Consider the following 15,855-nt stretch of genomic DNA (forward strand, 5'->3'; position numbering starts at 1 on the left):
AAACCCAGCAGCCTTGATGCAACTCCATAATTAGCTGCTTCAGAAACAAAATACAAATTTGCATGAATCTGCAGCAGTTACACGATACTGAGGAGAAAAATATAAACGATCAAAACATGAAGGCAAATCGAGCAATCTGATGTGATCTACTGAACTATTTTCACTATTTTAATAAATGTGTATTATTGTTAATATCTGTACTGACTGAGGCTTCTCTAAATATATTTTAGCCAGCATATTTATCTCTTTATTTTACTCTTTACTAAATAGTTTATATCTGTTCTTTAGGACAAATTAGATAAATTATAAATTATTTTATTGAAAGTAAAAAAAAAAGCTTTAATATTGTTATCAATACCAGATAACATCTGATCAGTCTGACCTCAGTATCCAGGATGGATTTGAGTACAGGAGGCGTCTACAGCAGTTTGCAACACTAGAAATGCATTATGGGTATATTACCTGTTGGTGAGGGATCATGGGAATAGCAGAGGCGTCGATTCTCGGTGTGGACAACGGAATGGGACGCTTCGACCTGCAGGAAGAAAAACGGAGGCGATGATTCACACTTGAAATGAAAAGTTCTGTTGACTTCTGAGTACCTTTAACATCACGTTTTCTGAAAGTTTGAGGAATCAAATAAAACATTTTACAGGAAGTCAATTTGTCAATACAATTTGTTTCTGAAAAAGAAATAGATAAGGATGCTTCTCCATGTTCTTCTATATGTTGACTTTCTGATCTCAACCTCTGAGGAGCAGTGATCACAAAAAGACAAAAGCAGTGGAAAGGAAAAACACACTCATTGTAAATAGAAAAAAATATGAATACAATATAATCAATATGAATACCTAGTGAGATGATTTTGCACAGAAAAGTAAAAAAAGACTTTACTTTTACCACAATAAAAATTATCCAAATTTACAACAAATAAATTGGCAAAACAAAGACATGGAAAGAGAGACAGTGAATGTAACTGTACAGATGTTAGCTATTAGCTACTGTTAAGTTCAAAGAGTGCATTCTGCCTGAAATGCATTTCACAACATTGTGATGCATGTTGTGAAAAATAGTTCATAATTCATTAAAAACTAAAACTGGACTGTTTGGACAGGCGTTGCTTTTCTTTTCTTGCTTAAATGTAACCATAATTCTCTCACATCACTTATGTAACATCTTAAGGTCTGGTACTACAATTGCCCTATTCTGCCGTTTAGGTCAGAATATTGCTAAATTCTGGTGAAATGTGCTTTATTTTGCTGTAAGGTCCAGTGTGTTGGATTTAGTGGCATCTAGCGATCAAACTGCAGATTGCAACTCCCTTGCTTTACCGCAAAGGTGAATTTATGGTGACTGCAAAACACATGGAAACACGTAGGGCCCTATCCACAGCCAGTGTTTGGTTTGTCTGTTCTGGGCTACTGTAGAAACATGCCAGTTCAACATGGCGGACTAGAAGAGGACCTACTCCCTCTGTAGATAAAAACAGTTCATACTAAGCTAACAAAACACAATGATTCTCATTTTCAGGTGATTATACATTAATTCAAATATACCTATAAATATTATATTCCAATAGATCCTCTAAATGTTACACACTGGACCTTTAAGAGACCACATCGCACCTACATAGATCTAGCTGTATAAAAGGATAAGTAATTCTGAGGGGTAAAAGAAAAATGAGATTCTGAACAAAAGAAAGAGATTGAGACAACGCCCTTGTTTTAACAGGATTGGCAGGATCCTTTTGATCTACTGACAGAAAACGTATTCTGCTTTTTGATTTCTACAGTCCTCTGATCCAAGGCACTTTGGTAAGATTTCTTTTTAAAAATAATTATCTAAAATGTTAGAAATGCTAATCTTAAAGAGAGCGACTGGGTCAGAGCTGTGATGATAGGAGCAGTAGGTGGAGAGAAAAACCTAGGCTATAACTGCCTTTGTGCTTTAGTCAGGTACTGATAATCTCTAGGGGGAGGGGCCTCTTTTGATTTCACTGATAATAATTATTACTGTTCTTATTATTATTGTTTGACAGATTGGTCAGTGGCCCTACCCTTCAAACTATGACACCTCAGGTATCTCTCTCTAGCGTCTCTTCCCGACGTCCCCGTCTAGCACAATGTTTTAATGTGTCATTAAAGTCAGGTGACGTAATATAAAAAGCAAGGAAGTCCACATATGGAGGCGGTGTGGTGGATGGATGGGTCAAACAAACAGGGCTTTAACCCAGGAGACCGCTGTTTGTTTCCTGTAACTTAACTTCCATAACTAACTTATTTTAACCCAAACCCCAATGTTTTCCTAAACTCAACCAAGTCGTTTTTGTGTCTAAACTTAATCAAACTGCAAGAGTTTAAACTAAAATGTTCCTCAACAAGCTTTATTTTGAAAGTCTAACCGGACATTTCACATTTATTATTGCTAACCGTGGAGCCCTGCACGTGAAAAAAACGGACACCACAGGGACAATTACAGTTTGAATCTTAGGGCCTCTGAACAAGCTGCCATAGCTGGGAGTGAGAATGTGCTGACTGGTTAACACTATATCTCCAAAATTGGGCCTTAACTTTCATAACCTCTGGAGCACATTTTATGGCTACAATCGATTTCATGTAGCAATTTGTGATGGAATCCAGTCCTCTTTGTAAGGGAATAGTTATTTGGATGTACTCTTAATTTTAACTGGCTTGATGCCAACCATCTCCTGAGTAAAAACTGCATATTGTTTGAAAGTTAGAGGATTGTGTTATGTAAACGTAAAATCAGGGTGCATTAAGAGAGCACTACGCAGGCATTGTATTTTATCCAAGAAATCCTTGAGTATGTGGGTCACTGTGATCTGTTTGCTAATTGACAGAAGGACAAGAGGAGGATGTCAAGGGTCAGAGGTCACAAGACACTGACTATAGAGCTTCATGGTCAAGAAATAATGGAAAGGAGTAATGACACATGATTTGCTCAGGAAAACGGAAGTGAATAGACAGTGGAATAAAAGCTGGAAAGAAGGGCACACTAAAGGCTCCATTTATTATTCTACCACAGTTGCAAACATTCATACACTGGCCTTAAGAAAGATAGGAGCTGGGCTGATGGAATATATTTCTGTGAGAGCAGCGATGATAAGCAACAAAAACAGAAAGACAAGATGCTGTACTAAGCACCAAACATCATCCAGCTTCTGGTTATCGGTCACAGTTTCAGATTCTAACAACATATTTGCTGTCTATTACAGCAGGAAAGTTAAAGAAAGTGCTGCTTCCTGAGGAGAATTTACATCCTGATAATATACCTAAAACACCATTATTCAGTCAGGTTTATTGCCAAGTAATTTTTCACATTTTGTTTAGTAAATACAGTCACAATAAACATAGTAAGAGAAAGGAAAAAGAGAAAGAAGTACCATATGAGTCGATAAATCTAAAATGAAAATGTACAATAGAAAATATGTAAAAAAAATATATATATATATAATTATGTTTTCTGTGTTGACAAGAAGTGTTTAGGAGAAAAGGGTGTAATGTGCTAAAATAATGATCCAAAGATTATGACTATATTAGCAGTTTGAGACGATACAAATTAGTCAGTTATAAGCCATATTTTTATCCAACCAAACTGCAAATTTCAACCAAAATTTTCAGTAAATCACCTTTTTAAAATTGCTTTTAATGTTTAGCTTAGTCTGATGTGTTTTTAGTGTTTTTACTATTTCATGTTGTTTTTGCTGCTTTTATGTTGTCTTTATGTAAAGTGAAAACAGCAGGTGACCAGTGAAACGCTTCCTGAATAAAATGACAGATTTCTGTAGCATATTTTGTCGTTGGGAGGAATTGTTGGAATAAACCCAACCTACAGACAATCACAGATTTATGACATCATTTTGTGCCGGGAGGGAAACAAAACTGTGGCTGAAATGAAAAATGACTTTACTGTATTCTCTGCATTGTGTTGAGGTCAACAGAGGTCAAACAGCTTCTATTATATTTCCTGCTGTGTGTCAGCGCTTCACATCTATTTCCTGACCTCTTTCCCCTCCAATCCACCACAGGCCTCCACTGATAAAACATGAGTGACATAAAAAAAAGACAAAGGCTCCTCATCCTCAGTCCAATGTCTTGTCTTCATCACCCAGAGGGTTTGTAGTGATGAGACTCTTCTGTTAGCTCTGTGTGCACCAACATTCATTTCCTCCCTGAATGTATCAGATCTCATCTTTCAGACACCTTCAGGGTATGGGAGGGAATATTTGACTCTTATTTCACTCCTGTGTGACATCCGAAACAGCCCAATGTCAACATCTGCAAACATCTCTTCCCTTTTCCCTACAGTATTGGAAATTGCACTAGTTAAACCTCTTCTAAAGTAGCAGCAAAGCAGTTTGGATCCATCAGCATCCAGTAACTATACAGAACAATCTCTAATCAGTGGCTAGAACTATCTGTTGATGAACTACAATTGGTTGCAGAGACTTGAGCTATTTCTTGTAAATCAACAGTCGGTTGAACTGATGTGAGTATGTCTTGAAGTGTTGTTGTCAGGTTGTGTGTCTGTAAAGAGCAGCTATAGCCAAAGATGCTGCACAGAAGAACTAGGTGGATAAATACATTGTTTTTTAACTCCTGTCACATGACCCTCACTTTGCACCACGTTGTGTCTCCTGAGAGTCTGAACAGGCTGAGCAAAGAACCATGACCAATAAATGTCTGTCTGACAAACACCAACCAATAAGCTGTCTGTTGTCACTCAGGGAAGTTGGGGAAGCTGAAGAGGAAGACAAGTAAGTCGCTGCAGACATCAGGAGAGACACAATGTTTCCCTCCAACCCATCTAGGTAAACAGTAAAAGTAAGGCAGGAATAAATGTCACCATGTCACCTTTAGACCCCCAAACACTCACTGTTCTCCACATTCAGCCACCGCGCTAGGTTAGTTTCACTGAATGCAATGACAGAAAGATAATGCTCTCACATATGGCAGGAAGCAGAAAAGGGGACTTCGTCATCCCCAGTCGGGATTATCCCTTTGGCCCAATAAAATGTACAAACGCTCCATGAAGAATGAGTAAGTAAATTTGATTACTTAGGACTTATCCTATAACAGAAGTTACAAACCTAATTAAAAGTTTTCTATTAGACTCAAATTAATTTTTACTATATCAGTGCAAATGTATCTACTCAAAGTGATTGGAGAACAAAGTTTAATCTATACACAGTTTCTACCACAACACTGGCAGCCAGCTGATGCTGTATTTTTGTGGGGAAAAGTACAGACTGGTTTAAATACAACAGGTAATATTAAGGGCCTAGGTTTGTTTTCAAAAGGCGAGGGGACAGTAGATAATGACATTAAGAAAGAAAATATTCTAACTACCGTACACCTTCAGAATTGCCTTGTTAAGTTATCGTAAAGCACACTTCACCAAACAACTCACCAAAACCATCATTTCCACTGTCCACTGGTATAACCGAGTTGGATGTGAAAATATTCAGGCTCTCCACGCTGTCGCTGCCTTTCTGATACACAACCTAATTCTCTTGTGTCTCTCATGTCTGTCATATTCCTGGTTGGAGACGCTGTAAATCAGGTAAATTGGTACTGCATTCCCAATCATCAAACTGGTCGAAATAAACCCTTAATTCACCGAGTTAGATGTGACAAAAATTGCACAAAAAAAATCTAACAAATTCAGCCAATCGCAGACAACTGTTGTATTCGTCCAATCTCCCAACCCTTAATGACATCTCCACCTTTACAACAAAGAGCACTGTGCTTAACTGCTTTAGTATTTGTGATTAGTGTTTAATTTTAGTATCTTTAGGAGAATATTAAGTGTAGAATAGAAGGTTCTTGAAGCACTACCTGCTGCCCATTAAACGAGTGAAACGATAAATGATTAAAGTGATGATGCCCCCCTCTCCATCCCCTGTGGAAATTATGCTCTTGTGCAATATGTGCAAAATGTAAGCTCATTAGTTTCTATCCTTACTTGGACATGGTAAGTGCCAGGTTGTAGTTGGCCATCTTGATCTTGTTCTGGGCCTCCAGATGAGTCATCCCCTCAGTGCTGACGCCATCGATGGCGACAATGACATCACCCTGCACCAGGTTGCCCTGCGCTGCCTTGCTGCCCGGAGTGATCTGTCCAAAAACGAACACAAAGACATTTAGATATTACTGCTCCAATAATCTTTAATCTGACACGTGACGGACACACAGATCAAATTTGGAACATTTTGGTTCACTGGTTGGCTTTTTATTGATTAAAACCAATCAAGAACAAATCCACAAAAAAGTCCACTCTGGTTTACAAAAAGAGGACACAAGTCAAACCTTTTATGTATTTATGTCATCATCCTGAATGTAGGTTTCTAGCATGTGTGATAAATATGTCCAGTAACACAGACCACAGGTCAGTGCACACATCAATCTGCATCTTTCAATCACGTAATCATGACAAGCTATGTGGAAGATGTTCGCTGTTTTCCATGAAACAATCATCAAATGGGAAAAAAACGAATCAATACGTTAATGATTAATGTCTGCACACTAAATTCCCCTTAATCTGAAAATCCACCTCAGCAGTGGAGTTTTGTTGGTGTTTACAGAGACCTGAGAGAGAGTATGCCGAGGACATGATCCTTATTCATAGCACAGTTATAAAAACAACAACTTCAACATATTAAAATGGCACATATAAAATATGGATATATAAAATTAAACGAAAGCATCTGAAATGTATTTAAAATGAGAGAAAACCAATGATTTCAGAAGATCACTGACTGTCACTGTAAATCAGATGCTGCTTTCTTAGGGTGTGCTCCCTCTTATCTTTTTGTAACCAGTGACCTATTAGCCTGAAATTTCACCTGTGATCTGAAAAAAAAAGTTTCACACAAAAATATGTTTATTAGAGGCCTACGGCCCACGTTAGAATTGCTCGAACTAATGGCTAGCTAAATGAGTCACAAATGAAGTAAAACAGAACAAGACTGAATGCTAATGTCAGCATGCTCACAATGACAATACTAACATGCCGTAATGTGTGTGTAATGTTTAGCCTGCCATGTTCACCACGTTAGTTGGTTGTAACTGGTTGTAGCTTATTAACAGTGAGTACAGCTGAGAATTGTTTTGCAGGTATTTGGTTAAAACCACCCCGCAATACGAGTGCAGAATTGTTTTGCAGGTATTTGGTTAAAACCACCCCGCAATACGAGTGCACAACTTCACCCAATTGATCTAGACTCCAGAGGCTGATCTGGCTGGTAGATTGGCCAGCATACCATTTAAAAGTTACTTTGCCGGATAACGTTAGTGGCTGGGTTGCAGCTGGCTGGCTAACGTGAGCTGTGCGACCAACGCGTTACTTTTAGGCAGGAGTGCCTTTGTGGCGTAGGGACATTACAGATATAATAAGGCATTCTAAATATGATTGTAATTAATTTTACAGCATTCAGTGTTCATTTCAGGGTTCAGTCCTCCGTATGTCATGTCACTGTTTGGGCTGATGCCTACGATTGTGCAAGCACTGCTATTAACTTTACAGCGCTAGCTACAGCAGACTGGTGTCTCTTTCTGACATCAATTAGTCTACGCCCATGAAATACATCATCGCCAAGGCCCCCGGGAAGAGCGACAGACTGACAATCTGACAATCTGTCACATGACGCACACTGGCCCAAAAATACATACACATACACATAAAAAAGGTAACATTGTGAAAGAAGCAGCTGTAAACTGGTGGATTTCTGAGATTCACAATCCCCACAAAATGAAATCAGAATTTTAAACCATTCAGTCCAATAAAATTTTGAAAGTATAGACGATCCACACGATTAAATCATGTTATCCACATCCAAGTTAACCAAGGGCTAAACAGGAATGTAACCAGCCTGGAGCGCATGTATGCATTCATCCTGGTCATTTATTTACAGCAGGAAATGTTTTTTTGGCTTCATGCATCACTGAGCAGCTTTAGTTGGGATGAACAGAGCGCCACCTCCTCTGTATCCAGTTCTGTTTATAGATCCATGGTCAATCGCTGATTACAAACACAAAAAAGGTCTATTGGACACATTCTGATCGGATGATGGCGCTAGATGAAAACTCAGATGATCATCAAAGTAAGAGGGATTAATCCACTGGGGATCATAATTGTCTGTACACTTCATAACCCATGAGATAGTTGTTGAGCTATTTCAGACTGGACCAAAGTGGTGGACAGACAGATTACCACTACCACCCATAGTCATGCTAAAAATAGCATGGCTAAAAATAGTGATTAGTGGGGGTTTACATTAAGAAAGCTGAAAGCATGAAACTGTGTGTGTGGGATTTAGACTCTGAACCTCTTTAAAAAAAAGAGATAACTTTCATCCACTCAATCATCAGATCAACAACACCGGTTCGTGCAGACTTCAGACGTTACCTCAGCAGGACAGACGGCTGCTGATGGAAACATTGCTGCATTTGAACGGGCTGACCTTGTGACCTTTCACTTACAGGACCGGACTGTAACCTCGAGGCCTCTGTGGCGCCTCAAACACAATGACAGGACACAAGTGTTCATGCCTGAGTGTTAAACCCTGGACAGCTGTCCATACACTGCTAACCCCTGCTGAGTCACATCCACTCACTCCAATTACTCCTAAAAATCCCTCCTGGCCCTCTCTGCTCTGTCTTCCTCATACCTTCTCCACCATCATTTCTCTTTTTCCACCCATAGGAGTTGCTTATGTGACCTGGATGAGAGAGCAGGTGAAGAAAGGTGAGGTGAATAAGGGTGGCTGTAATGATGTTAGAAAGCAGATAGATTTTCACTGTATGGGGCTAAATGGGTGTGAATAAAACATCGCCCCCTGGAGACGAGCTGTTAGCTGCCACTGACAGTGACAGACAGCAGGGAGCCAGTCCCAGTTCACACACTACTCAGCTTACTGGTCCAGTTCCAGTTGGAACAGTTCCTTCACTGAGGACATATTCACAGCCACACAGCCATCAGTAACGTGCTAGTTTTGGTGAATGCCTTGCTGAAGGAGCCTTCAGTGTATCAGTGATAGCATAATATGAGGTGTTGTGGCTTAGTTGGTTAGAATGCCGGTCTAACAGGAGATCCTGGGTTCAAATCCCATCGGGGCAGAATTGACAGTTAATTCCTTTGTCACAGAATTTGCCCCCATCTATCACCAAAATACTAACATGCTTCATTTTCATCCAAAGCAACAATTTGGGTTGATTGGAGGAAAATCGACAGTTTGAACCAACTGGAAGAACGTAATGCATGAGACATCCTGTTTGATCTAAGACAATGAACATAATGCTTCAGCCTTAGTGATCATCGTTTTACAAATGTCTTAACATGATTGGAACTTGAATATTAGAGAAAACAAACAGGTCATGAGGCGCTGTGGCTTAGTTGGTTAAAGCGCCTGTCTCGTAAACAGGAGATCCTGGGTTCAAATCCCGGCAGTGCCTCTTACATGGAAAATGTAAGTTATGTTGCAGTTAAGACTGTGGTTAGGATTAAAGGGGGTTGTCCCGAGAAGTGGCCGACAAGGGCAAACACGGGAATGATCTAAAACCAAAAACGCAGCAACAGAAAAATGCTACAATCACAGAAACGAAGCAGAAGCAAAAACTTACAAACCCACAAAACAAATACCAAAGAAAAATGCTGCAAATATCAAAAACACACAAAACCCCAAAACAACTGCAGGAGAGAAATGCTGCTAGTCTTTGTTTCTGCTTCATGTCTGTGATTGCAGCATTTTTTTTGTTGCTGCGTTTTTCTGTTGCATTTGTTTTATATGTTTGTGTGTTTTTGGTTTTGCATCATTCCCGTGTTTGCAGCGTTTTGCCGTTTGCAGCGCGTTTGCCCTTGTCGGCCACCGTATGATAGTACTTGTTTCCCTACAGCACCGGGGATACAATGCTTCCAGGTCTGACAGGCAGCATATACATCTACAAGTATTCTAGTCTGCCATTCAGTGCCATAGAAAGAAGAAGAATGCCTTTAAGAGGGCAACAAGTGCATCTGTACAGGTGCTCACGAAGCTTTCATGCACAGTGCAGCCTTCATCAACACTCTCTGCTGTCTGTCTCTGGTACTTGAAGAGAGTGTTATCGTATCAAGAATCTTGGAATTTTAATGGTCAACTACTACATTTTTGGTATTGTGACATCCATAGTTACAAATTGCCTGTTAGGATGAGACTGGAAATACCAGCAACTGCTGTGTCACACTCTGTTCATGTTTAACGTTGTGGATATGAATGACCTTGCAAAAATAAGATGAGCTATTCCTTTATTGATCCCCCGTGGGAGAAAAATCTCGTAAAAATAAAAATCTGTTCTGCAAACAGATTCCTAGTATAGTAGGAGATGGTTGAATGTTCCCAGAAACAGAAAAGGAAGAGGGAGCAGGTCTATCCCAACAAAACCAGTTGATGGAATCCTCACTGCAGTGTCACTTTTGGAGAATGACAAAAAGGACAGTTCAGAAATGTTGATCAGAATGAACATTTAAAGGGGGAAAAAACAAGGGAACAATCAAATTACAGTTCAACATCCCCCAATCTTAGGCATTACTGGGATTTGAGCCCAGGGTCTCCTGTTTACTAGACAGGTGCTTTAACCATCTAAACCACAGCACCTGGCAAAAGACATCACATCCTGTCAATAGAGTCCCACAGGAAATTGGGTTAATCAGCTGTTGGTTAGGAATAAACCTGATCAAGCTTTTTTCTTTGTACCTGTGACAACTGACCAGAAACCCCGGCCTATCTTGTCATGTAATACCACTCTGTACCTCAAGTCGTAGTAGTAGTGGTGAGGCGATGAAAGGTCAAGTAAAGTCAGTTAAGTTCATCCTGAGAGGAACATAAATGACTAAGTTTTACATGCATACTAATTTCCATTATTCAGAATCTGATAATATTTCACATTTGATAAGTTATGTATACAGCATGGATATTCTTAATTTGGCTTTATTCTTTTTTTTAAGTTATTTTTTTGGCTTTTTATTGCCTTTATTGATAGTGACAGCCGAAGATAGACAGGAAAGGGGGAGAGAGAGAGAGAGGGGATGACATGCAGCAAAGGGCCACAGGTCGGATTAGAACCCGGCCTGCTGCAGGAACTCCGTACATGGGTCGCCAGCCGACTGAAGTAACTCAGCGCCCAAATTTGGCTTTATTCTTAATGGAGCATTTTCAGATTAATACACCAGGGAAATACCGATATTATTCGGGTTTTAGGAGCATGTTTTGGTGTCATCTGGGGTTTTTAACACAGTTTGTAACACACAGAATCTTCCTGTAACTGTCAGCTCTTTGTGTTGTACACAAACCAACTAGCCAACAGTTTGTAAGGCTTGAGTAGAGATTCATGCATAAATGAAAAGCACACACTTCTGGTCGTAAGGAGAAACATTATGAGAGACTTTGATATCAACAGTCAAATCTCTAAAATCACTGAGTAACGAACAAAAACATGACTAAAAAGCTGTTTATGTGTTTGGTCAATCCCATATCTCCACGGCAACAGTAAGACAAGGGATACTGTGGTTGGATTACAGTGCAACACACTCACACACACACACACACACACACACACACACACACACACACACACACACGAATGCTGGTACGTCAGCTCAAATCTCTGCAGAGCCTGAAAACACAAAGAGCTGTTGAGTGCTTTTATCTGCTGTTTCCCACAATGCACCAGGCTTCAGGAGATACAATCAAGATGGGTCAGTCAGCAGTGAGGCGCTTCCCTCCTCCACTGCTGTAACACATTGACAGTACTCTCATACACAGTCGTTATGTTTGTGTAATATTTCACCTTGTGTTTCCTGATACTTTATGTGAGTATTTCCATTTCTGAAGACTTTTTACTTATCTTATCTTCAACTGTTTGACAGTAGCAGTTACTATTTACTCTGTAGAGGAAGATTTTGACATTCAATATTAGATTGATTCATTAAATATCACTGCAACCACCTTCTGTTTCTTCCTGTTTGTTTCTTTCTTACTTGTTACCTCCAGTCTATATATGTGAAAAAAAATGGTTTAATTTTTGAGTAAAAATTTTAAAACACAAAGGTGCTGCTGTCTTAGTTGGTTAAAGTGCCTCCCAGCAGTCCCTCCATTACATTATTACACTATGTTTTGAAACTGATATACCATCCTACCCTTTTGGTCTATTCCCTATAGGTTGCTTTTAACTCTTTATCTTGACTGTAGACAGGGACTTTTAAGTTTTTCCTGAGTTCTCCTACACACTTGGAAAGGCTGAGTGGTATTCAGTTGGTGGCAATCTGTGACTTCACTGTTAGATGCCACTGAACCCTACACACTGTTCCTTTAAGCAACAATTAGTTTTTCTTTTTGTCAGTCCAAATCAAAAACCTTGAGGGCTTTTAACTGCAGAACAGAGTTTTAGTGACATTTTGCAGAAAATACTGTCTTGCTTGTTTGGAAATGAAACAAAAGAATGAAGAAATGGAGGAGGAGGGTGACAAGTGGTGCTGTGGCTTAGTTGGTTAAAGCGCCTGTCTAGTAAACAGGAGATCCTGGGTTCAAATCCCAGCAGTGCCTGATGGCTTGTGAATTTCTTTGTCACAGAAGCTGCCCTCATCACCAAAATACTAGTTTAAAGACTTGCATGCTACATTTTCAACCAAAGCAACTTTATGGGTTGATTGGAGGAAAATCGACAGTTTGAACCAACTGGAAGAACGTAATGCATGAGACATCCTGTTTGATCAATGAACATTGATCATTGATCATCATCATTTTACAAATGTCTTTACATGATTGGAAGTTGGATATTAGAGAGGAATCAGATCACAGAGGCACTGTGGCTTAGTTGGTTAAAGCGCCTGTCTCGTAAACAGGAGATCCTGGGTTCAAATCCCAGCAGGGCCTCAGACAAATCAACTCTCCAACAGAACAGTCTCCCAAACTGTAATCCATTTCCTCTTGTCTTTGATACATTTACAGAAAACTGTCCAAGTCCAAAGTTGTGAACTTGAGAAAACAAAACACATTCTGTATCTGTGCAGTTAATGTTGCCATGACAACAATGTCAGCATAGGAAAATTCATGTTAAAACCACATTCATCTGGGTAGATGATCACGGGCAATTGGGGCTGCACTACATGGATGTGACATATTTGAGGGAAGAAATAAAGGACAAAAGCTAAAAAAAAACATTTTATGAGTTTAAATTACACTAAAAGCTCCCTGCACCAAACTCCCTTGAAGAAATATACATTTTAACAATTCTTAACGTGTGCATTAAAACACGTAACTCTAGAAACATGAGCAAAATGGGCTCTTTGGGAAATGGGGAAGAGAATTTTATATTTTAAGTTGATGACATTTTGTACACAGTATAATCAACCAAAAGACTAGTCAACAGATTCTCTTAAACCATTATTAGTGAGATATTTGCAGATGTAATACAAACAATATACAGTGGCCAGTAACCATGGGGATCTTGGTGAATGCCTTGCTCAAGGAACCTTTGGACAGTGGCTAAGAAAAGAAAGAAGTGGCACTGTGGCTTAGATGGTTAAAGCACCTGTCTTGTAAACAGGAGATCCTGGGTTCAAATCCCAGCAGTGCCTGCTTAGAGATGGGCTTTAACTCAGTGCTGCCAATGAAGATTCTGTTCACACAGTGGCATTGAGCCCTCTTGCATCATGTTAAAGCCTCCTGTTGTGCTTTTCACTATTTGTGTTGGTTTGCTGACTCGGCTGATTTCAGGGTCACTCAGCTCAGCTTCCAGATTATTTCACCACAACCAGCTGGATTAATGTGAACAAATGTTTGTAGAGTTTGTCTTTCAGGAGGCTGCTCACTGAGCTTGAACAATGTGAGGCCTGTCCAGGCTGCAAAGTGGCCTACTTTCACTGTGAGCCATTCACACTGACCCACATACACTTCACACACTCCATACACACTTTATAACACATTCTGCACATATGCAGAACTCCTCTTCACCTTCACAAACTCCATGTACACATCTACTTCCAGATTCTCTTCAGGTACAAAAACTTAGTTCCTGCTGCTGCTTCAGACTTTTCAAACAGGAAAGGATGAGGTTTAGGAACAGCTGGTTGAGGAGACAGGACCAGGAAATTGAAGACATGGGGAATCAACATAGTGTTGACTTTATAGAGGTACTCCTGGGTTTTAAACCCAGGAAAACCTGTTTACTAGGCAGGCACTTTAACCAACTAAGCCACAGCGCCTCCACGAATCCAACCTCTCTCCCATATGAGCAGCAGACAGATCAGGTTAGCGCTATAAAGTAAAAACAATGACATTAGAAGAGAGCTTTGTTAGATATCATAAGGATGTTTTTAAGATGCAATTCATGCTGTTGCGCTGCTAAAATGTTCATGGCAGCTGTAGTTTTTTGCACGGCAACAAAGTAATTGTTGTTTAACTTTCTTACAATCATGAAGGGTCCACTAAGTACTAAGTATTTGTAGTTAAATATACTTTGAGATTGACATTCTGTCTGTGTTGCTATCGCAGCCTCTCTGTTGTTTGTCACATAGCTGCTCTGCTCCGTGTGCAGCTGAGTTGGTGATTGTTGGAACAGTGGAAAGACTAAAAGTAGTTTTTGGTGAGTTTTATTTTGTTTCTGTCCACTTTGAATGAAGTCAGTATGTTATGATGATATGCAAAGTAAAATGACTGTTTTTGTCTATGGAGTCTGGTGAAACATGAACTTTTAGTGAACGTCTTGCCTGGCGTTTCCAAGGATTAACATTACCTTACGCTGCAACAATTGCAGCCCTTTTCACAAACATTTTCACATCTAATGTGGTGAATTAAGGGTTTATTTCAACCAAGCCAGTGTTGGTGATTTTTGTAAAGACTGTGGTAAGACTATCAAAGACATTTTTATGTGAGTTATATTTGTTTATGTCCTATTGTTTTGGTCTGAGATGCTGGTGTTGTAGTGTGGCATCTGGTGGCAAGTAAATTTTGAATATATAACCTTTAAAATGAGTAAAGTAAAAGTACTCATTGATCAGAAAAATGGCCCTACAAATATTCATAGATTTCTTTATTGTACTTCATATACAGTAAGCTAGGTTAGCCCAGTGGCTCCCATCCTAGGGGTCGGGCCCTTCCAGTCACAAGATAAAGCTGAGGGGTTGTGAAATGATTAATGATTAATTGTAAGAGGTCACAAGATAAAAGGTGTTTGATTTTAGAAACTCCTCCATATGGTCTGAATTAAATTAACTACAGGTGTCAAATAAATGCTATGGAGAAAAAAGCACTGTGTGGTGAGCAAGTGGCACTGTGGCTTAGTTGGTTAAAGCCCCTGTCTTGTAAACAGGAGATCCTGGGTTCAAATCCCAGCAGTGCCTCTCTAACTTCATTTACTTTACACGATATAGAGATTGTATCATGGGTGGCAGCTCACCAATGGGCCCAGGTAGGCAGTCCCTGATCAGGCCTTCATTAATGTGCAGATTTAATAACTATGAATAAAAGTAAAATTGCTGATGCAGGCAGATGCTCGTGGCATATACTTTCTGTTTTATCCCAGCTGATTACAGCACAGAACAGATGTTTTGCCGTCTGTTAAAACTTAACTCAATTTAATTGAAACTTTTCTTGTAGACCTATATTTTAATGGAATTTGGTGACTAGTTAAAAAAAACTGGACAGTTTTCTTGGCAAAAGCGGTGAGAAAGGGAATGTCTATACATGCATTATAGTATAGACAGATTCATCTACAACCGTCCAGTGGAGTTAAAACGGTGATCTGGAATCTATCAAACACACAGACCTGGCAGCAGTGACTCTGTAGGTCTGTAACAGTA

At 39.6% G+C, this 15,855-nt stretch overlaps 1 protein-coding gene and 5 non-coding genes across 17 annotated transcripts in view; 5 read left to right on the plus strand and 1 right to left on the minus strand.

Moving 5' to 3' along the window:
- The window catches only part of LOC127376541 (LIM domain-binding protein 3), a 59,601-nt gene that overhangs the window by 25,835 nt on the left and 17,911 nt on the right, over positions 1 to 15,855 (minus strand). For all 12 annotated transcript variants that reach the window (XM_051423554.1, XM_051423547.1, XM_051423561.1 and 9 more), the window contains 2 exons: positions 5,986 to 6,137; positions 463 to 535 (listed from right to left, as the gene is read on the minus strand). In XM_051423554.1, coding sequence (XP_051279514.1) covers positions 463 to 535; positions 5,986 to 6,137 — 225 coding nt within the window. The remainder of the gene's footprint in view (positions 1 to 462; positions 536 to 5,985; positions 6,138 to 15,855) is intronic.
- trnat-cgu (transfer RNA threonine (anticodon CGU)) lies at positions 9,400 to 9,473 on the plus strand. Its single transcript has one exon. It is a non-coding gene; the product is annotated as a tRNA-Thr (tRNA).
- trnat-agu (transfer RNA threonine (anticodon AGU)) lies at positions 12,525 to 12,598 on the plus strand. Its single transcript has one exon. It is a non-coding gene; the product is annotated as a tRNA-Thr (tRNA).
- On the plus strand, positions 12,855 to 12,928 carry trnat-cgu (transfer RNA threonine (anticodon CGU)). The gene has a single exon. It is a non-coding gene; the product is annotated as a tRNA-Thr (tRNA).
- Positions 13,559 to 13,632, plus strand: trnat-ugu (transfer RNA threonine (anticodon UGU)). Its single transcript has one exon. It is a non-coding gene; the product is annotated as a tRNA-Thr (tRNA).
- On the plus strand, positions 15,323 to 15,396 carry trnat-ugu (transfer RNA threonine (anticodon UGU)). Its single transcript has one exon. It is a non-coding gene; the product is annotated as a tRNA-Thr (tRNA).

Source organism: Dicentrarchus labrax, unplaced genomic scaffold (assembly GCF_905237075.1).
Source record: "Dicentrarchus labrax unplaced genomic scaffold, dlabrax2021, whole genome shotgun sequence".
NCBI classification, from domain to species: domain Eukaryota; kingdom Metazoa; phylum Chordata; class Actinopteri; family Moronidae; genus Dicentrarchus; species Dicentrarchus labrax.